Source organism: Aethalodelphis obliquidens, unplaced genomic scaffold (assembly GCF_003676395.1).
Source record: "Aethalodelphis obliquidens isolate GAN/ISIS:26980383/991018 unplaced genomic scaffold, ASM367639v1 scaffold38, whole genome shotgun sequence".
In the NCBI taxonomy this organism is placed as follows: domain Eukaryota; kingdom Metazoa; phylum Chordata; class Mammalia; order Artiodactyla; family Delphinidae; genus Aethalodelphis; species Aethalodelphis obliquidens.
In genome coordinates this window covers 5,325,665-5,352,852 of record NW_020837982.1, presented here as the reverse complement: position 1 = coordinate 5,352,852, position 27,188 = coordinate 5,325,665, and the positions used below count along the sequence as shown (strand labels likewise).

The 27,188-nt window shown below is 52.4% G+C and overlaps 1 protein-coding gene across 1 annotated transcript; it reads left to right on the top strand.

Moving 5' to 3' along the window:
* The first annotated feature begins 6,541 nt into the window (after window positions 1-6,541).
* On the top strand, window positions 6,542-20,424 carry TRARG1 (trafficking regulator of GLUT4 (SLC2A4) 1). The gene is made up of 2 exons (XM_027130541.1): window positions 6,542-7,289; window positions 16,115-20,424. Exons 1-2 carry the CDS (start codon window positions 6,903-6,905, stop codon window positions 16,340-16,342), a joined length of 615 nt encoding a protein of 204 aa, XP_026986342.1. The 5' UTR covers window positions 6,542-6,902; the 3' UTR covers window positions 16,343-20,424.
* The last annotated feature ends 6,764 nt before the right edge of the window (window positions 20,425-27,188 follow it).

Sequence of the window (27,188 nt, the reverse complement as noted above, 5' to 3'; positions counted from 1 at the left end):
AAGGAAGCTGAGGCCAGGGCCAAGGATTGGGGGGTAAGTCCTGCCTGTACCCCAAGCTATGGGCGGATGGAGCTCCCAGGGAAGAGTGGGCCAGTGCAGCCAGGGCCTCTGTGATGAGGGGCAGACTTGGAATCCAGGAAGGTGGGCCTCGGGCCAAGGCTGCTGAGGAAGTGGGCGGGACAGCCAGCCCCCCAGAGAAGTCTGGAGAGCTGCTCTGCATCTAAGGTGAGCGCTCCGGGCTCGTGTCCGGTCTCACTTGGGCTGACCCGGCTGATGTTGCATGTGCTGCTTGCTGGGGTGAGGACCCAGGTGTGCCAGGGGAGGCCTGAGGGCCTTCTGGTCTCCTTGGAGAGCTGGGCTCTTGCCAGCTTGGGGTGGGGGGAGTTATGCAGCTCAGAATGGGGGACCCCACAGAAGCTGCAGAGATGCCTATAGTCACCCAGGGAGGAGTGAAGTGTCCCCAGAACTGCTGAGATGAGGCTCACCGTCCTGATTACGGGTGTCTTTGCTTTCTGCAAGTGAGACACTGGCTGGCACACTTGGCATCAGGTCCACAGGCCTCAGGGCTCCAAATTTCACAGGGCAGGTAGATACAGATCACGGGAAGGCTTCGACTCTGGGGCAGAGGGGTCTTGGGCCTAGCTAGGAGCAAAATGTGGGACTCTGGCCCCAGGCCTGCCCGCTGAGCCTGCCCTATAAGGGAGAGGCAGTGTCACAGTCTAAGAGCGGAAAGGAAAGAGCCAGACCGGCCTGGGAGCCAATCTCTGCTCTGCCACTTACTACATGTGTGACCACTTAACCTCTCTAAGCCTCTAGTGCCTCACCTCTGACACAGATGATTCCACCTCAGGGTGGCGGTGAGCATTAACATTCATTCTGAGGTACAGTTTCTGGCAATGAGAAGGTGTTCCACAACTTAGTACTGTTTGCATATTATAATTTTATGACAGACCAGCCTGGACAATGCTTCCACCTTGCTTCCGCCTCAGGTTTCTATTCTCTGGAAACATAATAAAATGACCATCAAGTCCCGCTTTCCAAAGTTCCAGGATGGAAAGAAACGACGTTCTTCCCCGTTGAGGGCGCCCCCAGGGCTTCGAGCCTAGGTACTTCCATCCGTACAATGGGCTGAAATAAGTACTTACATCATAGACTGTTGTGCAGACTAAAGGAGAGAATGCATTTAAGGCACTTAGCACAGTGCCTGGCCCACAAAGCACTCACTGCATGGAAGCTATTAAGACAAGTTCTATTCACAGGGTTGTTATGAGGAGAGAATGCATGGGAAGGTGTTTTATAAACTAAAGCCCCCAACACGTTAGTTATTAACATTGTTTCATCAGGGCTATTTGTTTGAGTGTCCACATCTGCATATTTCCAAGATGATACGTATTTGCCTGGCATTCTCAGGTTTTTTAACATGTACACACTTTGTGCATGCTTACAGAGATGTGTAGATCTGTGAATGTGTGTGTGTGCATATGTGTATGTATTGACCTAACAGGTACCCCCTCCTCTCCCTGATTCTTTAGGGGACGCTAGGCCAGAATACCTTTAATTATGTGCCTTCCAGGTTTTCTGGAACTCTTGCTTGAGTTTTTTAATCTGCTTCCTAAGACCATATCCGTTCTCCAAGATAACCGATTTGCTGTGGAAAGAAGATAAATCTGTGATTGTTAAAGAAATGGAAGTTATCAACCAAGGCCACATAGGTTTATTCAAATATTGAGAAAAATAATACAAGGAGAGGCACTGAATGAATATAAAAAGGAAAGTTCTGGAAAGAGAAAACACATATAAGAGAGAGCTGCTAAAAGTTATGGCCAAAAGATATGAACGACTGATACCTAAAGACAGAAATTATGTATCTATAAGGTTAATCCCAACAGATCCCTCAAATAGTGTTCAAAGCAGAGAGAGGGTTCACTTTGAAAGGGCAGAAAATAATAACAATTTACAGCACTTTTAGCAGCTTTACAGCATAATGAATGAGACATGCCAGCAAAGTAAATAATTGTAAGACCCAGTGTTGTCAGGGATATGGAGAAAAGGGCACATTTACAGATTTCTACTTGTACTGTGTGTCTGTTCCCTTTTTGGTAGAGAACAATTTGGCAAAATCGCAGTAAAAATACCCCAAGGGAGTAATCCAAAAGCAAAAACAAATTTGCAAAAAGGCAGTCCCATCGGCACTGTACCTATCGATGAAAGATTTTGAAACAACACAGATGCCCAACCATAGAGGCACGGGCAAAGCATTCTCTAGTGTTGTGACAGGATGCTAGTTATGGTGAGTTCGGGGAGCGGATCACAACCTGGTCTGTACCTGCTGATTATAAGTGTGGACAAGCAGGTAGGTGCAGGAACAGACCTTGAGAGAATTTGGGAGGATGTAACAGGGTTAGTATCCATTAAGGTTTTTTTTTTTTTTGTAAAGATTTTTTTTGATGTGAACCACTTTTAAAGTCTTTATTGAATTTGTTACAATATTGCTTCTGTTTTATGTTTTGGTTTTTTTGGCCACCAGGCATGTGGGATCTTAGCTCCCCATCCAGGGATCGAACCCTCACCTGCATTGGAAGGCAAGGTCTTTTTTTTTTTTAATCTTTATTTTGTTTGTAATTTTTTAATACATTAGGTTCTTATTAGTTATCCATTTTATACATATTAGTGTATATATGTCAATCCCAATCTCCCAATCCATCCCACCACCACCACACACAATTTCCTCTCTTGGCGTCCATATGTTTGTTCTCTACATCTGTGTCTCTATTTCTGGGAAGGCAAAGTCTTAACCACTGGACTGCCTGGGAAGTCCCTCCATTAGGTTCTTGATAATTGTTTTTAAAAGGTGAAAGTTTTGTTTCCTTAGGGCACCTTCCAAAGAGGAGTAGGGAAATGTTTTGAGCACAGACAGCAAGGATTCCTTTGGAGGGACCCCACCTCACTGGATGTGAAACTGGGGTGCTTGCTGATGGGTGCATGACCACATCAAGTTTTGCTCACACTTTGCACGTATGTGTGTATGTGTGTGCAGACACCAGAAGGCTGCCTGGAGCAGTGGAGCTGGGCCCAGGCAGGCCTCAGTGAGAAGTGGAGTTTTCTTAATTACTCCTGCCTTGTCAGCCCCATATGGTTTCCTGACACCCAAGGCGATGCTGGGGATAAAAAGGGCCTTGGGGGGAATTCCCTGACAGTCCAGTGGTTAGGACTCCACGCTTCCACTGCAGGGGGCACGGGTTCAATCCGTGGTCGGGGAATTAAGCTCCGCACGGCTGAACAAAAAAGGCCATGGGTACAGGTATAGGGGGGCTTTTTACCTCTTCTCCTTGGATTAAGCTCGAACTTACCTACCCTTCTGAGGTTTGCTTCCCTGTCCACCCTGTCCACTTTCCACTCCACTGTTTACACCTCAGCATCCTTCACACGCGGGGTGTACCAAGGGTGGGACAGGCAGAGGTGGACTTAGCGTCGGTGTGGACACACCCTGGGCATTTTATTGGCGTCTTCATCTTCCTCTGGTTCATCCAGCCAGCCATCACTGCAAGTCAGGCCCTGGGCGAGGGAGCTGGGGTCACACCTGCCCGCTCCAAGACGTCACAGCCCATCAGGGAGGGGGCACAGAGAGGGGAGTGACTTTCTTCAGTTCCCTGCATCCACACTAGAGAACAGCGAGGCCAGCCTGCAGCAGAACAGAAAGGCCGATACACCTGTGTAGCTGCAGGCGCTCACAGCGCAGGCCGCCACCTGAGGCCCGCGGGCGGTGTGAGGGCGGAGTCGGAGTCGGAGCTCAGCGCCCTCCCTTCTGAAGGCTGCAGCGGGCCCAGCTGCTTGCTGCTCTGCAGAAAATGGGCCCAGGGTTCCCAGATCTTCATGTTAAAAGTCTGTGAAATGGATTTTTTAAAAACACTGTTGAGCCAACACTGTGCAGGCCAAACCCACTTTGCATGATGAACGTGGCCCGTGGGCCCCCATCGAAGACCTCAATTGGGGCGGAGTGGGGAGGCCGCACCTGCAGGCGGGGGCAGGATCGGGCCAGAGGAGGCGCAGCTGGCTGGGTTGGGCTCACCAGCCCCGGAGCCCAATCCCGGGGCTCCTGGTCCTCGCCTCTGCCCCTCCCCCTGGTTTCCGCTCCCACTTCTGGTCCTTTCCCTCACCACCACTCGGCCACTAGGTGGCACCACAAGCCGAGGATCTCACAGCAGACAGAGCAAACGCGGCTCCCAAGTCCCTGAACCCCAGCATACCTGGTAACCTCGCTGCCGTGGGCCACCCTGAGGACTTCTTGGCTTTTTCTTTTCTCTTCGAGTTTTTATTAAGTCAAAAAATCCCTTTATGTCAGGTTCCTTCCGTCCTCCAGGCCAGTGCTGCCCAATAGAAATATAATGCAAGCCACGTTTTCAATTCTCTAGCAGCCATATTAAAGAAAGGACACAGGTGACAATAATTTTAAGAATGATTTATGTAGCCCAATATATCCAAAATATTATCATTTCAATATGCGATCTATATACAGTGTATTAATAAGATATTTTACATTCTTTTTCTCGTACTAAATGTTTGAAATCCAGTATATGTTTTATACTTACAGCACGTCTCAGTGCGGATGAGCCACATTTCAGGCGATTGGTAGTCACATTGGGCTGGAGGCTATGGAATTGGGCTGCGCAGCGGATTAGGTCCACAGGGCCTGAGTCCTTCACCCCAAGAATCAGCTCCCAGGTTGTAACACGGAATCCTGTCTAAGCTGGACACGGACTTAGAGTCCAGGGGTCTCAGGCACCCAACCCGCCACCCTCTGCAGGAGGTCTCTTATTTAAAATGACATTAGCCACTCTCTCGAAGTGAGAGAGTAGCATGGACATATATACACTACCAAATGTAAAATAGATAGCTAGTGGGAAGCAGCTGCATAGCACAGGGAGATCTGCTCGGTGCTTTGTGACCACCTAGAGAGGTGGGATAGGGAGGGTGGGAGGGAGATGCAAGAGGGAGGAGATATGGGGCTATATGTATATGTATAGCTGATTCACTTTGTTATAAAGCAGAAACTAACACACCATTGTAAAGCAGTTATACTCCAATAAAGATGTTAAAAAATAAATAAATAAAATTGGAAGTTCCTGGGCACAAGAGCCCAGCTCACTCCCTCTGCCCCAACCCTGGCCTGGGGGAGCCCTCCTCCCATCCCTTTGTGGCCAGCTCTCCACTCCCTGCCCGTCACACTCTCTGCCTCCTTTGCCTTGTCACGGCCCTTGTTGGAAGCAGCATTTCTGAAGCCAGCTTGATACACAACCCAAAGATAATTCTTTCCACTAAAATGGCTCATCTTGCTCCAAGCCAGCCCCTGGACTTGGACCAGGGATTGATATCTGATTGGGATACAGCTTGAGATGACTCTGGGCCTTGCTTTTCTAATCTGTGATATCAAAGGATTTGAACGCCACAACCTCTGAGACCCCTTCTCACCTCTAACTTCCCACCCCCAACCCCCATGATCTATGCCCTCCCCCAAACCACACACAGACACACACACACACACCCTGGTGGTTCTAGGTCACCTTATAAAACAATGTAAGGAGAGAGATCGGGGACATAGAAAGAGATGCAGACAATAGAGAAGGTGGCAGAAACGGAGGGAGGAGACATGAGAGAACAAAGAGACAGAGGACAGGCAGCCAGAACCCGGGCCCTTCAAGTCGGCATCTGCGCTAAGGAGCTCCTGAAACAGGATCTTTGCTGGCTTTTTTTTTTTTTTTTTTTTTTTTTGCGGTACGCTCACGCTGCGGAGCTCCGGACGTGCAGGCCCAGCCGCTCCGCGGCACGTGGGATCCTCCCAGACCGGGGCACGAACCTGCGTCCCCCACATCAGCAGGCGGACTCCCAACCACTGCGCCACCAGGGAAGCCCCTTTGCTGGCTTTTTAAAAGCACCTTAGAAAAGCTCTAATGGCCATGAGATGGGGCCAACACTTCTCCCTAATAGCCCCTCTGCCCCACCCCTTTGTGAGCTGCTCATACACCCATTCAGAGAGTCCAGGCAGAATCCAGGGGCCACACTAGTAGTAGCCCCCCCGGAGCTAGGAGCCAGGATCTGGCCTGGACGCCTCTGGGCGTTGGAGGTCCGGGTCGAGGTGGGATGCAGTAGGTCCAGGGGCCAGCGTTTCCCAACAGATAGGAGAAGCGGGAGCCTGCCCCAGTAGAGCAGCAGCAGAGGGCTCAGTCTCCCGTGACAGTTGAAGACACACCCATTTGGACCCTCTCTGTCTTTCTTCCCCATCCAGAGCCCCCACCCTGAAGAGCAGGTCCTGGGTCAGTAGTGGAAGCCAGAGGCTGGCCCAAGTTCCCCTGGGCTGGGCTGGGCAGGGCTGAGCTGAGCTGGGCTGGGCTGGGGCAGAGGCAGAATGCTGCTGGGCGGTTCTCTGGGGAGAGAGGAATTGAAAAGCATCTCTGAGGAGGGCAGGGAGGGAGGGAGGCTGGGTGATGTACACACACACACACACACACACACACACACACACACACACACACACCCTCCCTGACTTAGTCTAAGCCTCACTCCGGAGAACAGCAGTCTTCTCTCTGCTCTTCGAGCTGCTTTCTGTTGCTTCCCCGCCCATCTGTGCTGTCAGCAGCATCGGCAAAGTTGGCCTCAAACTTGAATGGAGCTGAAGGCTCCAGCTTCCCGGAGCTCCATGGGGCAGTAGGCCGGCCTGAGACTCTGAACTCAGCTGGCCCGGAGAGGCTGACCCTCCCAGCCCCCAGCTGGCCCTTGCTCTCCTGGGTGACACGTCTGCCCCTGACCTGTAGGCCCTGAGTCTGGGCTGAGGAATGGTGCGCTGAGGTCCCTCTGGAGCCCCTCGTCCCGGCCTGGAGCTGGAGCAGCCCAAGGCCCAGGCCAGCATGGCCCACCCCGGGCAGCCTCAGTTTTCCCCGGCGCAGGAGCCAGGCACCGTCTCACCCCTGGACCTGCCGGAGATGGAGAAACTCCTCACCAAGGTCGGGGTCCAGGATGACAAGCCCCTGAAGCTGTCCAAGTCCCCCTCGGGGGCTCTGGACCTGGAGCAGGGCTGCCACAGTCTGCCCTTCAAGGTGGTATCCGAGGGGCACCGGGAGGCCTCGCTCCCCCAGGCATCCTCCCGGGCCAGCTCGAGGCGGGCCTCCTCCATTGCCACCACCTCCTATACCCGGGACAGAGAAGTTCCCAAAGATTACCTCGTCCTTGCCATCACCTCCTGCTTCTGCCCCATCTGGCCCCTCAACCTCATCCCCCTCATCTTTTCCATTATGGTAAGTGCTATTCTTTGTTCCAGGGCAGGGGCTGGGCCTGGGGTCAGCAGCCACGCTTCCCTGCAGGCACCAGTCTCCCTGCCTGGGAGGTAGAGAAAAGAGCTGGGTGCCGGGGGCTTGGGGTAAGATTCCCCTTCTCAGCTGGTCTATGACTCCCCCTTGGAGAGGGGTCCAGGGGCCTGGAGAGCTTCTGTTTGCTGTCCTCCTTCATCTCTGCTCCTGGACATCACAGCTTGACTTTGCACACATCCCTGCTGGGAAGGGGATTCCAGAGAGCCACCTGGAGCTAAATTCTGCACAGAAATACAGCCAAGTTGGGGGTCTTGCCTTTGCAGGGGTCGGGAGCATTGTCCCAAGGAGTCATTCCTGAGTGGGGCTGTGAATCAGCAGAGGTTGCACCTGGCATGGGGTCCCAGGGCCCCATGTTCTCAGGAGGGGAGCCAGGCACCCCCCCGCCCCCGGAGTTCTGTCAGCCTCTGGCAGCTCTGGTTTCCAAGAGCAGGCAGTGGCTTCCCTGCCATGGACTGAGGGCTCCGGGGCCCGGCTGCCCCAGGGCTGCTCCTCTGGGGGTAACTTCTCGCTGGGGCCCTCTGGGCCTCGCCTTTGCACCGATTTCAGCATGTCTTCAGGGTGGGGGGGCCTGGGCCAAGGGTGGGAACACACGTGTGTCAGAGGGCATGGCTGGCCTGGCCAGGGAGGGGCATGGGGGCTAGTCCTTGCTTCCCACGCACTCATGCTCTAGGGTTTTGAGTAAATTACCTTAGATCAGCTCCAATCCAAGTCATCTGGATAGAGCTACTTACAGAGGAGCCACAGAAAATGTTGGTACATGTTGGCAAGTGACTTCTGCGGTCCAGGAGATTGTGAGAGAGAGACACAGAGAGAGGCTGGCAGGGAATGACTTTCAGAATGAGGTTAGCAGCAGGGGACAGTACACTGAGAGGGGAGACACTGTCTGCTTCCCCTCTGGAGTGACTCCCCTGCTGAGTCATCATCATCGAGCCCCCAGGAGCTGTGGTCATTCCTGCTGCCCCACTCTCCTCTGAGAAACCCCTTATTTCCTCATACGTCTCTATCCACTTCACCGAGGCCCAGTCTCCAGCCAGGGGGGCCTTCCCCAACCCCCACCAAATCCAGCACCGCCTGCCAGGGCTTTAGGGGACACTGGCAGAAGAGCCAGGGCTGGGCCAGGCCTTTGAGGAACTTCCTGTGCTGCCTGTTGCTCTTGGAGGCAGCTGGGGGCAGAGCCGGGCCACAGGGGTGCACCCGGTGGCTGTGGGCAGGGCCAACGTCTTGGTTACAGGGAGAAGCCCCAGGAGGAGAGACAGGCTTTGCAGAGGGAATCCACACAAGGACCCAGGAGAAAACGTTCGCTAGAATCCATCTCCTGCTGGGGGTGGCAGGGTGTGAGCTGGGTAGGAGCTGCCTTTGTCAAGGGAAACCTGGGCCCAAGGCTGTGAGACCACCGAACCCACCCCCAGTGCATTTCTACATCCTTCTCAGGTTCTTGAGTCAGGTCTGATGGTCACCGGGCCTGGGGCAGGGAATACAGTGCTAAACCAGATGCCATCACCAATCCCCACGAGCCTCCCGATCAGTGGGGAGAAACTTGTAAACAGACCCTTACAACACATTGCAAGAAGCACCCACGCTAGACAAAACCACAGGGTATTCTGTGGCCTCGGGCAAGTCACTCAAACATCTTTTGTCCTCAGTATTCCCATCTGCAAAATGGGTGTCAGCGTAACACCTAAATTATAGAGTTGTGTGAGGGTGAAATGAGATGTGCCATACAAAGTGCTAAAGCACCCAGCACATAGTAAGAGCTATCACGTGATGGTAGTAATTAGGTGAGTGTCTCCCTGGCGGGGATGGGAAGCCATCACGTTTGTTGTTGTTGTTTTTTTTTTTTTTTGGCCGCGCCACACAACATATGGGATCTTAGTTCCCTGACCAGGGATCGAACTTGTGCCCCCTGCATTGGAAGCATGGAGTCTTAACCACTGGACCACCAGGGAAGTCCTGTTTGTTGTTTTTCTTAGAGCTTTGAAATATAATTCACATATCATACAATTCACCCATCTAAAGTGTACAATTCAATGATTTTTGGTATATTCACAGACAAGCGTAACTATAACCACAGTCAACTTTAGAACATTTTCCTCACCTCCAAAAGAAACCCAGGGCCTTTTTTCTTCCCCATCCCTCCCAAACCTGAGCAATCACCCATCTTCTGTCTCCATGGTTTTGCCTCTTCTGGACGTTTTATAAGCAGACACACCTCGTTCTATTGTGCTTTGCCGCTATTGCATGTTTTGCAAATTGAAGGTTTGTGGCAACCCTGCATCGAGCAAGTCTATTGCCGCCTTTTTTTTTTCCAACAGCATTTGCTCACTTTGTGTCTCTGGGTCACATTTTGTTAATTCTCGAAATATGTCAAACGTTTTCATTATTATTATATTTGTCATGGTGACCTGTGATCAGTGATCTTTGATGTTACTAATGCAAAAAGATCACAACTTGCTGAGCAATGATGATCAGTATTTTTTAGCAATAAAGTATTTAAAAATTAAGGTATGTACATTGCTTTTTTAGATACAGTGTTATTGCACACTTACTAGACTACAGAAAGGTATAAACGTAACTTTTATATACACTGGAAATCCAAAACATTTGTGTGAGTCACTTTTTTGTGATATTCACTTTTCTAGTTCATAGGACACTCCCATGCCCTGGGGAGGGAGGGGTCAGTTATTTATCTAGAGCTGAAATACTTGGTGCCACTCAAACAGTAGCAGGGGTGAAGGAGAGACAGAGAGTATGGAAAGAGAGTTAAGTCTCCATGCTGGTGTCTCCAGGTCCTGGCAACAGACTTCAGAGCTCCTCATCTGAAGTCTTCCCACTGGTTACCAAGTGAAGGATCAAGCCCTTGACCCCAGGGGAGAAGGAGACCCACAGCCCTGACAGCCTGGCTAGAGCTCACTGTCTGCAGAGCATGCCCTAGTATGAGGCTGACAGAGTCTAGCTAATTGTTCCCATTTACCAGATGAGGCAACTGAGGCATGTAAAACAGTGCCTTGCCCATGGTCACACAATTGGCAAGAGGCACATCACCTGGATACTGAATCCAGTGTTCTCTTCATGGCCCCACCCTGTATCTACCTCTGGGACAAGGATGGTGTGTCCCTCCCAGGAAAGGCAAATCTTTTAGGCATTTATGCAGGGAGGGAATAATTCTACTTCCTTCCCTCTCTTTCTCCCCCACCTCCCAGTAGCCTCCTCTCCACCACCCACTCACTCCGTCAGTGGAAGACTAATGGACCAGCAGTGTCCTTCCCACTGTAGCTCTGACAGGGGCCTGCTGGGACCAGGGCTGGGATCAGGGGCTCTACCTCAGGAGCTGTGATCACAGGTGTCCAGGCCCAGGCCTGCTCAGCACCGCAGCTTCCTGTGAGCTTCCTGGGGTGGCCAGGGCAAGGTTGGCTTCATCCATTTTACCTCTGGGTCAGGATGAGAAATGGCCATGCTCCCCGATCCAGCAAGATCTCCTGTCAGTGAGGGATGCTGGGCCCCAGGCAGTGGGCCTTCAGTTGTTGATAAAAGAAGCATCAGATAGACTTGGGTGTGTATCCCATCTCTAGCCCTTTTAAGTCACATGACCATGTCCAAATCATTCAACCTCCTTCCTTAGCTCCAGTCTCCTCATCTATAAGATGTGTAATAAAACCACCTACCTCACAGGGCTGTTGGGAGGATTAAATGAACTAACGTGTGTGCCAAAGCCTGGAACATAGTAAATGCTTAATAAATGGAAGTGGTTGCTATTATTATTAATACTAAACGAAACTGCAATGTCAGCGGACAGGACAAACCCCCAGTGAACAGGCATTTCTGGCTTTTAGCAATTTGGATATAATGGAGTCTCACCCCTCATTACAGCCTTGGGAAAGGGAGGCGGCCCTGTCTGTGGTTTGGGTTGCAGCCTCTGAGCAGTCCCTTCTCTGTAGGTTGTTCCTACAGCATGTGGGAGCGACGCAGAGACCCAGAGTGGCTTCAACGCTTCCTTACTTAGGCATTTTCAACAACTTAATTATTTAACTGATGTGTTGCAGGCTCATTCTCATTCATTTATGATTTATCCATTCACTCAACAAGAGTGCTAAGCCCTGACCAGGGCTGACGGTCAGCTGGTATGTAGGCATATGGCTTAAGATACTGACATCTTTTTTTCTCTTTTTTTTGGCCATACCTCGTGGCTTGTGGGATCTTAGTTCCCCAATCAGGGATCGAACCTGGGCCCTTGCAGTGAGAGCACGGAGTCCTAACCACCAGACCACCAGGGAAGCCTCTTGACATGCTCCTGAATAAGCTGGTAAACAGCTGCGGTCTCAAGCCCCTAAGTCTTGCCAATCCGTCCCATCCACCACTGCAGCTGCCCTGACTCCTTCCCCAGGATCCTCCACCACCCCTCCCCTCTCTCCAGCAACAGGGGGGTTAAACTGTAGTCAGGGCATTTCAGAAACAATTGTGTCTATGCAGAGACAGTGCTGGGAAGCACATGGAGAAGCACATCCTTTTGCCTTGACCTACTGGGAGATGCTTGATCTCTGTGGAAGGGCCAATAACTGATCAGCCCTGGCACATCTTGTCAGTTCTCCTGAGACCTGCTAGGCCTTGGCCTGAGCCTCATGGGTGGAGAAAGCTCGTTCCTGAGAAGCTCTGTTGCCACCCTCCTCTGGCTGGTTTCAGCCTCTAGCAGCTCCCATCAGCATCCTTCTCACCCTATCCTCTCCCCAACCCCGCCTTGTCCTTTCCCCACACTCAAACTTTTTTCAATATCTTTCCTCACTGATCTATTAACCTGAATTCATTTTCTCACTCACCATTCCCACAGTCATTGCAATCACAAATGATCTATTAATTCAGTCATTACAACCATTACTGCAATTATTATTAGTTGCCTTCAACTTGAGCCATTTGGTGTAAGAGGAAGTTGATGTCACTAACGGGGACGCAGAGCAGCTGGTAATTTACTCATAAAAAGAAATGAAGGGTTTTCCTCCATCCCTGGAAACAAGGGATGGATCTTTCATTTGGAAACTAATTGGGGAGGGGGGTACTTCAGAAATGAGTGCCAGCTAGCAGTGGACAACTTCTCATGTAAGATTAGGGCTCTATTCTTAGAGGCAGTTACTATCCCTCCTTTCTACAGATTGGAAAACTAAAATTTACAGAATAGTTGTGAGGTTTACATTGCATAGAGTGTATAAAGTGTCTGACACAACAAAGAAGCCACAACCAGGTCTGCCCTGTCCCATGCAGCCATTCCCACTGTGTCTCCTTCAGTGGCGTCCCTCAGGCTTGAAGGAACAAGCACGACCTTCCATCAATCCAAGGATGCGTGGATTGATGGCTCTGTGGATAAATAAGTGAGACTGGGCTCAGTATAACTGAAAAAAATTCTCTCTCCCTCTCACCTTTCTTCCTCACCTCTCATACCCAAGAAACTACCTGTGTGCCTCTCTCCATGGCCCTGAATCATTACTGCACAGACATTTTCTGGAAAATGGGGGGCAGGACTCATCTTAAACCCTCTGCCCCTCCCCCTGATGCTATATTTACAGCTGAGAATGAGTCCTGGATAATGATTCAAGGTAACCCCAGGATTTCTGAAGCTGAAATTCCTGGAAATCCCAGAAGTCTTTCTGTATGTTGCTCCCTTTTCCTCCCAATGTTGCCTCGGTGTTGATGTCCTGAGTTTGGTGACCTGAGCTTGCCGTCCATTAGAGCATTTTATCCTCTACCACTCCTATGAGGCAGGGATTGTTATTAGGCCATTTTACAGATGAGGAGATGCAGCTGGAATATAGAACACCAGGCAGGCGTGGTGAGAGAAGCAACTGGAGAAATGGAGAAAGGCCAGATCAAGAAGGGCCCCAACTGTCACAAAACGGAATCTGGATTTTGTCCTGTAGGCACTGGGGAGCCTACAACTGGGTGAGACAAATAGAGGATTTCTTCAAGACAGGACAGAAAAAGATCTAGTCAAGAAGGAGAGGGTGAAAAAAAAAAAAGAAGGAGAGTGTGAAAAGACCAAGGAGTGATTGGTGCCCCAATGTCCCTGGGCAGCAGAGAGAGGCTGAGGTCTAGACTTGAGCTTGCATAGTTCCTGGCACAAGGTAAATGTTCAAATAATGCTAGGGATTATGACCATTCCAGTGGGGGTGGAGGAATCTCAGTGGGCTTCACAGAGGAGGTGGCATTGGAGCCAGCTGTTGAAGAATAGAGAGGATTTGGACTTGAGGTGTTATGGGGGAGCAGGAATGTGGGCGGGAGAAATAGCACGAGCAAAGGCAAGTGGAAGTCGGTGCTCATACCCTGAGCAGTTCAGATCGGCTAGACCCAGAGGTTGTGGAAGAGAATGGCAGAGGGTAAAACCAGCAAATGCAAAGCAAACCTGAGTTTGGACTCTGTTCTGCAGACAGTGGGGGGCCGTGGAGGATGCTGGACAAGAGTGATTGCCTCAGCCATCATCATCTCTCTGAGACTTTGCCTCAGCTCCTGGCTCTCCTGTGATCCCCCACTACAGTCAGGGGGGTCTTTGGGAAACCTGCATCCAATCATACCATCCTCTGCCCCCATCCTTCCATCTTCACTGGCTCTCACTGTTCTGGGATAAGGACTGACCTCCTTGCTGTATGGGCAGAGCCTTACCTGGTCTGGCCCTGCCCGCCTCTGCAGCCTCCTCTTCCTCACTGTCTCAGCCCCGGCTGCACTGGCCTTTGTCAAGTTCCCGCCTGCTTCCTTCAGTCAATAACGATTTATTGAACATCTACATATTTGCCACGTAGGGACTCCCCCTGGGCCTTTGCACATGCTGTTCTCTCTGCGCAGAACACTCTTCTTCCATTTGAAAAAAAAAGCTATTTAATTCTTACTCATCTCTCATATCGCAGTCCAGATGTCCTCCCTTCAGGATGTGTTCCCTGACTCTCCCCTTTTATAAACTCTCATAGTACCAGGTACCTCTCCTTCGGAACGCTACCCACATTTGCAATTTTGCTTTTTTTTTTGGTCACAATGGAGGCCAGCCTCCCCCCAAGGCTGTAAGCTCCATGAGCATAAGAACCGGGGCTCTCTTGTACACCGCTGCACCCCAGGGTCTTAGCACCATGCCTGGCATGAATATCTATAGGGTGAAATGGTGGTGTGGGGAGTAGAATGGAGAGGAAAAGAGCTTGGAGCCAGGGGGACCTTCAGGAGGCTCTTGTCATGGCTTGAGTGAGAAGTGGCCCCTGGAACTAGGGCAAGTGCAGCGAAGCTAGAGAGGAGAGTTGCAATGGAATTGACTAGGAGAGGAAACTAATTAGTAGAGTAGGATGGGAGGGGAGTTATGACCCAGTGGGAGGACACTCCAGGCTGTTGCCAATAACTGGGGCTTGAGCACGTGGAAGGAGGAGTGCAAGGCAAGGAGCAGATCTGGGAAGTAGGAAGCTGTGGTTTGGGGCAAAGTGAGTGAGGTCACACTGGGGCAGGCAGCTGGCACTGGCCTGGAAGGAGCTTGGCACAGGGAACCACGGGGTGGAGGTGGGGAATCAGAATTCTGAGAGATGAAGACAGGACCCAGGAGACGGGGGGTGCCCCAATGAAGAGAACAGAGGGGGAGGTGTCGCTTCTGTGAACTTCAGCGTCTTTAAAAATGGGCAACACTGCCAACCTCACAGAATGATTCTGAGGCTAAATGAGACCACTTAGGCATAGTCGTCAGTAAGCTGCCCGGCACAAAGTAAGGGCTCAATACATCTTTGTCATCATCGTCACCATCATCGTCAAGGTACTTGATGGTTCCATGCTGAACTCAGGAGCCTCCAATAATCAGAACATAAATAACCAAATAAATGGCCTGAGGTCTTGTAAGTCGTCACACCTTTAGTAGACTCCTGCCTGTGCCTGTTCTATCAATAGAAGTCCAAGTTCTAGAGCTGGAGGAATCTGGAGGTCCCAGGCCAGCCTGGGCAGTGGTGAGGGGGGAGAAGCTTGGGACACACCTCCTACTGCTTCCCCCCAGACCCCTCATGATCCTATCTGTCCCTATGTCCTCTGTCCATCCCCATCCTAACCCACCTGATTTCACCCAATTCAATAGGGCCAAGAGAAGCCGAGCTCACTGAGAAGGAGTGAAATATCAGATAGGGGCCCCTGTGAAGCCATACATGGCTCCGCCCCAGCCCCAGCCTTCCTGGTTCAAACCCCAAATGCCTCGCCTTTCTGGTGTGATCTGGGAAGTGGACTTGGTTGAACAAGGATGTGGTTCCTGGGTGGGATATAGGGAGAGGGAGGGCCAGTGATTTCTTTCCTTTTATGGCAAGAGGGGGCTCACAGAGCAAAAGAGGCAGGTATGTCAGGCCATAGAAAAAGCCACAGGGGCTGCCTTAGTGCAGCTGTAGGAATGAGCCTTGGGCTGGGGTCCGCGGGGGCCTGGCTTATCTCTCCTGCCAGCTCAGCATGGCCTGGACCTGGTCCACCCTCCCAGGCCCTCGGTCTCCACTATACCACCCTGCCCGTCACTGTCCCGAGATAACACCCTGCATTGCTCGGTCATGCTTCCAGCTGTCCCCTGCCAGCGAGGGGCAGGCTTAGTTACGGGTCTCCTCAAGAGGTCTGGCCACTGGAGTCCTGAAGGAGCCCCCTGCCGCTCCCGTATGGAGGCTGCTGGAGTGTGGGCCGCAGTGGGGACCGGGTGTGTTCCAGGGGCTCAGTAAGGGGCCCCCTCCAAGGCTGCCAAGGACAGCCTTCCTGAGGTCTCTGCCACCTTCTCTCTGCAGTCTCGAAGTAGCATGCAACAGGGAGACCTGGACGGGGCCCGGAGGCTGGGCCGCCTGGCCGGCATGCTCAGCGTCACCTTCATCATCCTGGGGGTCGTCATCATCATCGTGGCCGTGGCTGTCAACTTTGCAGGTGAGGCCCAGCCGCACTCCAGCTTACTCAGTGAGGACTGTGGAAGGCTGTGGCCCAGCACCCTGGGACAGGGGTGCTGGTGGGGAGAAGGGTAAGAGCACGTGTGGGCCACAGCCTTTTCCTCTCACTCAAGGAAAGCAACCCAGTCCCCTGCAGGGACTGCCTGAGTGGGGTTGGCTTTCTGACTTTCTAATGCCTGGAGAATAGATCACTAGGAAAGGGCGTGGGAAGAGCACGTGCCCAGGAGTCAGAGGCCACGAGCTCTAGTCTCAGCTCTGATGGTCCTGGGTCCCGCACCAGGGTCTGCCTGGGTTGAGTCTCGGGGTTTTCACGTCGAAAGCGGTAGGAAGAAGCCTCCAGCACAGAGGCTTTTGTGAGCATCACCTGAGATGATGCATGTGACTCTGCTTTGTAAACTGGGGGCCTGCCAGACAGCATCCCTGATGAGACAGCCAGGACCTACTGGAAGTCAACCATGCACGTGCTGGAAGTCAGGAAGCAACACTTCTGTGAGTGCCCAAAGGTGGCCCAGGGAAGTTATCCAAGCAGGACGACCATTTTCAAAGGTGACACTCAGCTGCTCACAGAGCCCAGGCAGCTTTGAGAATTTCTGGGCTATGCAGGTCAGTGTTGTCCATTTCCCTCTCGTCACACACTCACATTGGGAGCCTCCAAGCATCTCTGCCCCTTTGGTGATCAACGTAAGCTGTTCCCCTAAAGACCTTGCCCCTCAATGTGTGCTCCATGGGCCAGCAGCCGTGGCTGCTGACACCAGGAAAGGGTTGGAAATACAGAATCTCAGGCTCCACCCAGACCCACTGAATCAGAATCTGCATTTTAATAAGATTCCCAGCCCAATCGTTAGAGTTTGGGAGGCACTGATCTGGAATACAGAGTTTTCAACTTGGGGTAGAAAGCCTGGGATTCAGCCGTGGGGTCATGGGGAACCTTGGCCTCGTAGGAGAGGGAAGAGTTCAGGTCTGTAATCAGTCTGCCTGGGTTCAAAAGGCAGGTCCTCCATTTCATCTGTCTGAGCGGAAGCATGTTCCATAATCTCTGAGTTGGACAGGTGTGCAGGTGCCTGAGAAGCAGGAACCCACTAGCCCAGGGTATGAACCTCAGTATCACCTTCCGACGTCTCAGTCTCTTTGTTCTGCTGCTGCTTGTCGCCTTAGCCATGACTCTTTCAATGGCAAGTGACAACCACTGGACTCAAATTGGCAAAGGGGACTGTTTAGTTTTCACTAAAATATTCAAGCAGCGATGGTTCTAGCCTCAGGAGTCCACGTGCCTACCTCCGAACCAACCACCAAGGCCCCGGTCCTGTCCTTGGCAGGAGCTCACTTCCACTGGGAGCCCCCAGCCAACTCACCCCGGTACCATTTCCCGCTAGGAAACAAAGACTCAAATCCTCAAAAAAGGGACCGGAAGACCCTATGTTCTGAGCTCTGTTCTGCCATACCTGTTCTTTTCTTTACAGTTCAGAAGAAATAAACCTAACTAGGGGGCTGTGCTAGCAGAAGCAGGCCCCCACCCGCTGGAAAGCTCCACACCCACATGCCCCATGTACCTCGGAGGACAGGATGGTGACTGCCAAGTGCCCACCTGTCCCCCAGCTCCAAAAGTACAAACTTGTAGGGAAACCCCCAAGTCACCCCATTGCCAGCCCACATCAAATGGGAAAGCAAGAGGAAGAAAGGAAGGGAGGAGATGAAATTGACTGTGAAACCAGTGAATACTGTGGTTTAATCTCAGATGCACGTCCCGGCATTTTAACCCCAGGGTTCTGGCTGGTTTCTCATCCCCACGATTTCCTGGGACCTGCCAAGCAGCACATACAGCCAGAGTGAGAAGAAACCAGCCCCACAAGCAAGACTACAGCGGGGAGAGAGGTAGCACAGTCCCTGCGTGTCTGACGACCGGGAGAAAAGACGCGGGCCTTTATTATCTTTTGTATTTTTCTTGAGGCAGGATAAAAAAGACTGTTTGCATGCCTTGTGCCATGTGCCTGCTGCGATCCCAGCCAGTACCCTGAGCTCAGAGGCCAAGCTTCTGCTCAGCACATGCCCTGGAACCCCTCGGACACACAGGATGTGCAGCTGCTCTGGAAAGAGGCAACAGCCATACTTCAATCCTACATCCATCGCAGGGTGCAGGCACCGAGCGGAATGTTGGTGGAGACAGAAACAGGGACAGCATGACCCACAGACCTCTTCCCAGACATTTCAGCCTCACGAGCATCTCGGCTGAGAAGTCTGGTGTCAGAGCATCTGCCAGGCTGACGCAGTCTGCCTCTAGTCCCTACCTGGGCTGTAGCCTGGGCACCAACCAAGAACTCCCGGGGCCTGACCTTGCCTCCAGGACAGCCAGTGAAAAGGAACCCAGGCCTGAGCTCTCATCCTGACAGGCCCTCCCTGGCTGTCTGGGGCACAAACTCAGAGTTCCATGCAGAGGGGCTCAGGGTCCCCATGCAGAGGGGCTCAGGTGGGGCCTGGGCTCCCAGCTCCCAGCCCAGCTGCATCTGATGCTCTGTGCCTCACCCTGTGCCCCTGGCCAACCACAAACAGCGAAGGCTTTCCCTGGAGCAGGCTTTGGGACCACCCCTGGGGGAAATTCCCATGGGCTCCCAGGCCATTAGGGGTGTTTGTGCCTTCTGCAGGGGCGTGGGCCAGAGTTTTTATGAAGGTTTGTTGTTCATGGGGTCTAGAGAGTTTCAAGAAAGAGGGAAGAGCTTGGCTGAAGGGTCCCATCTTTGGGGACCCAGGCTTAGGAACACATCCACATGCCCAGAATCAGGGGCCCGGACACCATGGCCTTTGTCTCAGGACTTAATGGGACACCTGGAAGGAGTTAAGCAGGGCCCCTCAGATTTCTCCCGGGTCTTTCTTGCTCCCACTTCCCCTGTTGGCTTCAGCCCCCAAACCCTTGGAGAAGGATGCTACAGGCCTTCCCACCCTGTGAGGCCCTGCCTAGCAGCTAGGGTTCCAGGAGGTTGGGAGGGCAGGTTCTCAGGGCCCCAAGTTGGCCAAGAATGTTTCCTCTGTGCCTGTTCAGGACCCTCATGCCTCCTTTCAGGGTCCCTGCCCGTCTCTCCCACCCTCCTCAGAGGCTCCTGAGGAGGGAGCATGTCAGCACAGAGGCTCTGTCTGCCGGGAGGGGCTCTGGGTCCTGGGTGCAGCCCCAAGCCTTCTAGGAGGACCTGTATGAACGAGGGGAGGGTTCAGGGCCCAGGGGCATGGGCAGATCCCTCTAGGGCTGGCGTTCCTGTGTCAGTCACCCACCCAGGGAATAAACTCCAACCTCTCCCGACCCTAAAGGAGGGACCAGCTGGATTTGCTTTATGGGACCTTTGAGGCCAAAATAGAAATGCCCGTGTTTGTCGGGGGGGAGGAAGGGGATAAGCCCAGAGTATCTGTGTCACTTTCAAGGTCAGGTCAGGCCAGGGGAGTCATGATGAGGTCTATGAATCTGACATTCACCGGCCCCCACCATGGAAGGAGGGGTCATGAGTCAGCTGTCTTCCGGCAGGTCCCAGGGGTCCCCAGCTTCAGCACCCAGGGAGAAGAGAGCAGTGAACCAGACTGTTTAGGCGTGGTCTTGTGGGAAAATGATGGCAGAGGTGGGACCGCGGCCTCTGTGTGCCCTGGGACCGTCACGCACACCTAGACCTGCCCACCATCTACAGTCTCACCCACAAAAACAGGCCCTGCCACGCACGCACTCCCACAGATACACACACTGGCTCCTACTCCAAACCCAGGATGGTGGAGAAGGAGAGAAGCCACAGCAGATCACTGCAAACGCAGGCACGGCAGGAGCATCCTTCCGTTCAGGCGAGAACGACTTGAGAGTCTTCTAGTCATACTAAGGATGTAGCTCAGAGGCCTCCAAGGTGTGTGGGAGGGGCAGAGGCCTCGGGAGACCGGCCCTTCCAGCAGAGAGGAGCCCAGGGCCAGAGGATGGGAAACCCTTCAGAGGTAAGGCTGGGACGGAGGGACCCTGCTGCCTCCCACCCACAGGTCTCCTGACACCCCCAGGCCTCGTTGAACATGAAGGGACAGTGGCCCTGCCATCCTAGCGCCTTCGTGGGTCCAGTACTGGCTGCATGAACACAGTGGTCCCCTGGCTTGGGGCACTGACCCAGCCCCTCCCCAGGTCCCCTAGGGAACAGCAAGCACCACCCCCTGACCACCACCGGCCCCCACTCACCAGTTCTCTCCTCTGTATTTCTCGGCATGGAAAGAAATAAAGCTGACCGTCCAAGCCCACCGAGGGTCTTGTTTGTGCCGCTGGGTTCAAAGGGTTCCAAACAACTTGGGGGGCACTGGGGAGCCTGGCCATCCAGGGGCTCCATGGCCACCATGAAGCATTCCCCTGGGCAAGCCATCTGTTCTCACCCAGCCTCAGTTTCTCTGGTGAGCGATGCTGGTCTTCCCTTGGTCGTTCCTTCTGCCTCTGAACAAAGGCCTCAGGCATTGAAGAGGGCAGGAGGCTGTGCTGGCGTCTTACAAACCTTGGTAAATCCACACGGCCATCCGAGGGGGTCGCTAGTGTTATCCCGGGGTTCCGATTAGTAAGCCGAGGTTCAGAGAGGTTCAGACACTGGGCCCGGGTCACACCATGCCTGGCATGCAGAAGGTACTGAAGAAATGTTGGTGAATTGACCGTATCCCTAGGTCTGACCCCAAAGTTGGCTTCTTGCCGCCATGCTTTGCTGCCTGGACAGCAAAGGCTGTAGGGGGCAAAGGGCGTAGGGGGACATGTGTCTCAGATTTAGCAAGGGAAAAGCTGCAGCTTCCACAATGCAGAAGCCTGAAATCACAGATGGCTGTGCCCTCTCTCTACCTGGACTCCCCACCTGTGAACGGTGCGGTGATCCTCTCTGCACACCCACAGGGCTGGCGGAGACCCAGTGGCGTGTCCTGGTAAACCGTGAGGGCTGGATACACGTGGGGAATGCCAATAACAATCTCCCAAGGCACAGCCAGGAGAGCACCCCAGAACCTGGGAGGTGCTGGGCATCCCAGGCTGGCCCTTGAGACTCTGCTCCCCTCCATCCCCAGCCCTACCTGCCTCTCCCTGACCCATGACAGGAGACCACCCCGCGTGCCCAGGAGAGGTCTCTGGCCCAGGCCTCAAACCTTCACTCCTTGGCTGTGTCAACTTGAGCAGCCCTGGCCTCTCTCTGGGCCTCAGTCTCCAGGTAAAGGAGTGAGCTGTGCGGGTCTAGAGCGGGCTTCTCAATCCCTCCCGGCGGCACGCTGGAATCACCTGGGAGCGTGGGCCACGCTGGTGCCTGGCCGCCACTCCTAGTGAATCAGGCTTAAGTGGTCTGAGGTGTGGCCTAAGCTTCCAGAGCCTTTAAAGATTTCCAGGTGATCCCAATGGTCATTTGAAGTTGGGAGCTATGGGGCTGGGCCCTCGAGACTTACTACTCAGCATTAATGGGCGTCGCCAGGAGCGGTCAGAAATGCAGAAGCTCAGGCCACACCCCGATCCAGAATCTCTGCCCTTTCACAAGATCACCAGTGGTTCCTGTGCACTGAAGTTGGGGACGCTCTGGGCTAGACGCCTGAAGCCGAGTCTCGTGGGCCAACTTGCTGCAGTCTCCCCTTAGGCCGTACATTCTGTGGGGGCGGGTCTTTTATCTCCCCTCTAAAAATAATAATTGTTTTCCTTTCTTTTTCGGCCACTCCGCGCGGCTTGTGGGATCTTAGTTCCCCAAACAGGGACTGGACCCAGACCCTCAGCAGTGAGAGCACAGAGTCCTAACCACTGGACCGCCAGGGAAGTCCCATTCTCCTTTCTTTCTTACAAGGGTCTACCGAAACAAATGGAGAAAATCTAGGCAATACTGAGAAGCAAAGAGAAGGACATTAAGAGAAACCCCAAGTAAGTTGGGGGGGTCTCATAGCAGAAAAATTCTTCACCCTGTTTCCCAGAGTGTTTGTGAAACCGAGTTCCCCTTTAACGGAGTTCCCTTAACGAGTTTATGATCGATCTCTCTCTCTCCAAAACTTTATTCCCTTTCTTGTTCCCTCTGACCCCAACCCTGAACGCACTGAACATTAATCAACCAGAATCAGATGACTCAGACTGCTGTTGTGAATATCAACACCAAGGTACTAGAACTGCTGTTATAGATCTCGTCATTAACCTGCAAATTCAGATCATTTCTCTAGGGCAAGATGAGCTAACAGACCACCTGGCCTGGGAATCCAGAGACATCCTGACTCATGAAACTATGATTAAGAAATGTCGCAAGACAATGATTAATCCCAGCCAGTTTGTTATTCCCTTTAAAAGAAACAAACAAACTGCTAACTCAAAGACCGAGTTGGAGTGGGTCTGAGGCCTGTCTCCCACTCCCTTGCTGGGTGCTCTGTAATAAACCTTTACTTTGCGGCAAACTCCTGCTGTCAGAGTCCGGCTTTCTGTGCTGTGGGCACACTAGCCATTTGCTCCGTTACATTTGCCTGTGAGGCTGCAGCGCGCAGAAGGTGGCCTGTGTGGGTATGGCTATGTGTGGGTGGTGAGTGTGCCCCCAAAGCACAAACCCCTAGGAAGCCAGGACCTTCTCCCCTCTCCCAGCCTGTCACCCCTCACCCCCACCCCATGCACTGGCTAGAACCTGCATGGGGCTGGCGGAGGCAAGCAGGTGTTTTAAAGCCGCTTGGATGGAAAGTTCTACTCGCAGTCAAAATTAACACCCTGGTTCTCTTGGGTCTCCATCCCCCAGCCCCTAGGCCCTGGAGGAAGCGTGAAGAAGGGACCTCGAGAAACTGTGATGCCTCTTGCACCCCTGTCCTTTGGCAGAAATTCCTATTCCCAGGGTTGGCCCAGGTACACATGGTTCCCCTGTACTGATGGCCCAACAGGCCCACTGCAGGCAGAGGAAGTACGGAAATTGTAAAAGGCCTCCCCTTCCTGGCTGTGTTTGTAGCCCACTCCCAGCCTGGAGCCCTGAGGACAGCTGGATTGCAGAGGCCCGGGCACAGCTGACTTCCCCCACTGGCCTGCCCACACCGCCCCACTGCGACAGGGCTGCCGAGGGTCCCTCCCTGGAGCCGGGGGACAGAGCTGGTCAGCTAGAAGCTGGGCCCTGCCAGGGTTTCTGCCTCCTGCATTATTGATCTGCTGCCTGGCCGTGGACGTGAATAATTCATCAGAGCAGGAAGCCTGAGGATCGCAAACTCTAGGCATCTGGGCCCCTCCCCACCTCGAGCTCTGGGTTTACTCTGCTCTGCCTAATGCGCTTCTAGGAAGGCCCCTGCTGACTCTCCAGTTTCTCCTCCTGCCAACAGGGCAGGCTTAGAAAGACCTCGAAGGTTTGGGGTTGCAGCGAACCCAGCTGCCCACAGCTCCGGGAGCAGAGCGTCCATCCCCACCATGCTCTGGTCACCGGGGACTCGAGGCACACGGCCTGAGCCCTTTAGCCCCTCTGATTAGGAGGATGAGTCGGGTGTGAGAAGGCCTAACACCATCCGACCCGCAGCACCTGCTTAGTAAACACGACTCATTATTGCTGTTGAGGCCACTTGTCATAAATGGGGGGTTCTTTGCTGCCGAGGTCTTGGTGAAAGGCTGAGGGTCCCAGCTGGGAAGGAGGTGAGCACTGGATGATGGGTGAACATGCTTGGGGTGGGGGGCGCTCAGCGCACAGGGGTGTGGGACCGCCGGATGTGGGTGCCCGGGAGCGGGGCTGGCCGTGTGGGACGGGGGTGGTGGTAGTGGGCAGTATTGAAAGAATGACTCAGAATCCCTCCAGTGATTTTCCCTCTGACCGAATTTTTCCAAACCACAGTGTCGGGGGCTTCAAATCCCCCAGGGAGAGGAAGGGGGTACTGCACGTGTTGGAATCTGCCCATTCCCTGATGCTGGGGCTTTTGCGCTGAGTTCTATTTTGATGGTTCCACTTAACACGTATTTAGTAAGGGTGATGTCAGTGTACAGTCTCAGGCCAAACTCAGGTGTGCAAGAAATGTCTGCTTTTTTTCTTTATAATTCAGTTTAATCTCTCTTTTGTCTCCATTCTGCCTAGTTGCAGAAAACATAAGCCCAGTCATTTCAGAGTTCCTTCCCCTTTCCCTGGGGATGACAGCAGGCCGGGGTGTCCAGGACACAGGTGGCAACAATCTGGTCCTCGGTGTCGTCTAGAGGCATCCCCGTTCTGTCACCCTCAGTCCCTGCAGATGGCTGCTGAGTCAACCTTCAATGTGCCGAAAATATTTACTATCCGGCCTCTTACAGAAAAAGTTTGCCTATCTCTGATTCAGAAGGATTTCTCCAAATGTTCTATTTATGATTTCTCCACCCTGGGCTATAAGGAAAAGTGTCAAGTCTGACAGTAGATGGCAAATCCTCTTTCAAAGCAAGAAAAAAGCAATTGCGTACTCTTCAGCAATTGCTACTAAAAACGAACTGCAAACAGTAAGCATGATAATAATAATGCTGGTTTCCATGTTGGTCATGTCAGCTCTTTGCAGGCCACGTGATCTCTGTCGCAACTCCTCAACTCTGCTGTTGTGGCACAAAGGAGCCATAGACAATACACAAAAGAGTATGGCTGTGCTCCAATAAACCTTTGTTTACAAAAACATGGGGTGCACGGGAATTGGCCCATCGGTCGTAGTTTGCTAACCCTGCTCTAAACCCACTCAATATATTAGTTTCTGTGGCAAGAACAGGCTAGCTTTTCACTAAACCCATTTTCCTTTGAATCTTGGGCACCTAGCTACATTTCCCAGCTTCCCTTGCTGTTAGATGTGGCCATGGGACTAGGTTTTGGCCAAGTGAATGTGAATGGATGTGATGTGTTTCATTTCCAAGCCTGGCCCTTAAAAACTTCCCCCAGAATCCTCCATCTCTCCCATCTGCCAGCTGATATCAACTCCCAGGGAAGCCTTGGAAGCCGCTCATTGAAGACAGCGGAGATGCTGTCACCCTGGGTCCCTGGATGACTACATGGAACAGAGCCCCCCTCCTCCATCCCAAGCTACTCATTGGACTTATACATGTTATGCCACCTAAGATTTCAGGGTTTATCTGTACCTAATTCAATTTCCTTCCTTTTTTCTACCCATTTTACAGATGGGAAAGTAAGGTGAGCTAATTTAAGACATGAAATATCAAGGTATTGGCTAAGTAATTTAAGTAAAGTAATGTCAAGTTATAGTTCATTCGCTGAACAAATATTTGTTGGCCTACTATGTGCCAGACACTGTGCTGAGTGTTGGGTATACTATGCTGAACAAAACCCAACTGGGTGCCTACGCTCAAGGATTTTATGGCCTAGTGTCTGGAGAGATTAAACAAATGAATACATAATCACAATCTGTGATGGGTGGTAGAAAGTGTCTATGAAAGTACGTGATGGAGGGAACTAACACAGATGATGGAATCGGGGAAGCACTCCCTAATGAAATGACATTTACACCGAGTCCCGAAGGAGTTGCCCAGGTGTGGAAGTGGGGAGGGCATTGAGACAGAGCCAGGCCAACGGCTGGCACGGGCCAAGGTCCAGGTGGGAAAGTGCTGGGCCTATCACATGGCAATATTAGGAAGGCCAGTTAGTGCACCTGCCTCCTGGCCCATCGGTGATTAATCCCTTATTGTAGGTAGATTAATGACAGTGCTGGGGCTGACTGATTGTTCATTTCCCACGATAAACACCATTTAAAGAAGAACAAACGAAAAGTCAGATCATCAGTATCTAAACTGGAAGCAAACATGGACTGTAATTCAGTCCAATCCAAAAGCTCTTACTGCAAACTCCCAAGTGCCAGGCCATGGGTGGGAATCAGGGGCAGGGAGAGGAGATAGGAAATGCAGTTCCCATGTCCAGGAGATCTGGGGGCCTCCGAGGAGGTGTGGGAAGCCCGCCAGGTGCCGGAGACACAGTGACCACCCAACAGGGAGACAGGGAGGCTGAGGGCAACATGCCTCGGCCCTGTGGTCGAGAAGGGGTCTCCACAGATAAGGGCTCTGTCGTCAAATAGATCCGGAAAACACTGAGTTAAATAAAGCTAAATACAGTTGCTTGACTGTGACACTCCTCAGAGCCTTGAACACATCGACGTGCAACATGAATCTGTGAGAGAGGCTAGGGACATGGTATTTCCTAAATTTAATGCACCACCAAGCCCTTTCTTTGAGGTGCATTTTCTTGCGAACCTACTGTAGATTTGCTAAGCCAAGCATTTCCCTATGTTATTAAAGACTCTTTGTAAACATCTTTTTTAGTGGCTGTATAATAGGTATAAACCATCACTCATGTATTTACCTATCTTTTCTCCCATTGCAGGGCATGTAGGTATTCAGTTTTTCTCTCTCCATTTTTTTTTCCTGCCTATAATTTAAAAACAGGGCTTAAGCACTAGGGGAGGAAATTCTGAAAGTGCTCCAGGAGCATCTCTTGCTACTCGGGTCTCACTGGGTTCTGTTGCTCTCAGGAACCAGGGAGAAGAGCAATGCCTGGGGCTGACTCGTCGCCATGGCAACCACAGAGTCAGGAAGAGGGAAGATGCTGGCAGGTGGGACTACACAAGGAAGCTCCCAGGGTCTGGTGGCTGGGACCCTGAGCCCTGAGGCTGACCAGGTCTGACTGTTGGGGGACACCCCTGGGAATGATGGATGGGCCTCTAAACTGCTTTTACTTTCTTCATGGCTACTGGCAGTGCCAGGCTACCAGCCAGAAGCCTTCTTCTCCACATGAATTTGCCTGCTGGGGCAAAGTGGGAGGCAGGGGTCAGGAGCTGGGAAAGAAGGGTGGCTGGGAGTAGATTAGCCCACATTCCTGCCTTCTCACTGGATGAAGAATTTTCCTGTACACATTTCTTAACCGGGTTTGAATTCTAGGATCCTCAAGGAAGTTTTTAACAAGGATCCCCTTGTGCACAGTTGCCTGTCAGGGGAAGAGGTTTCTGGGTGAGAGGAGACTTG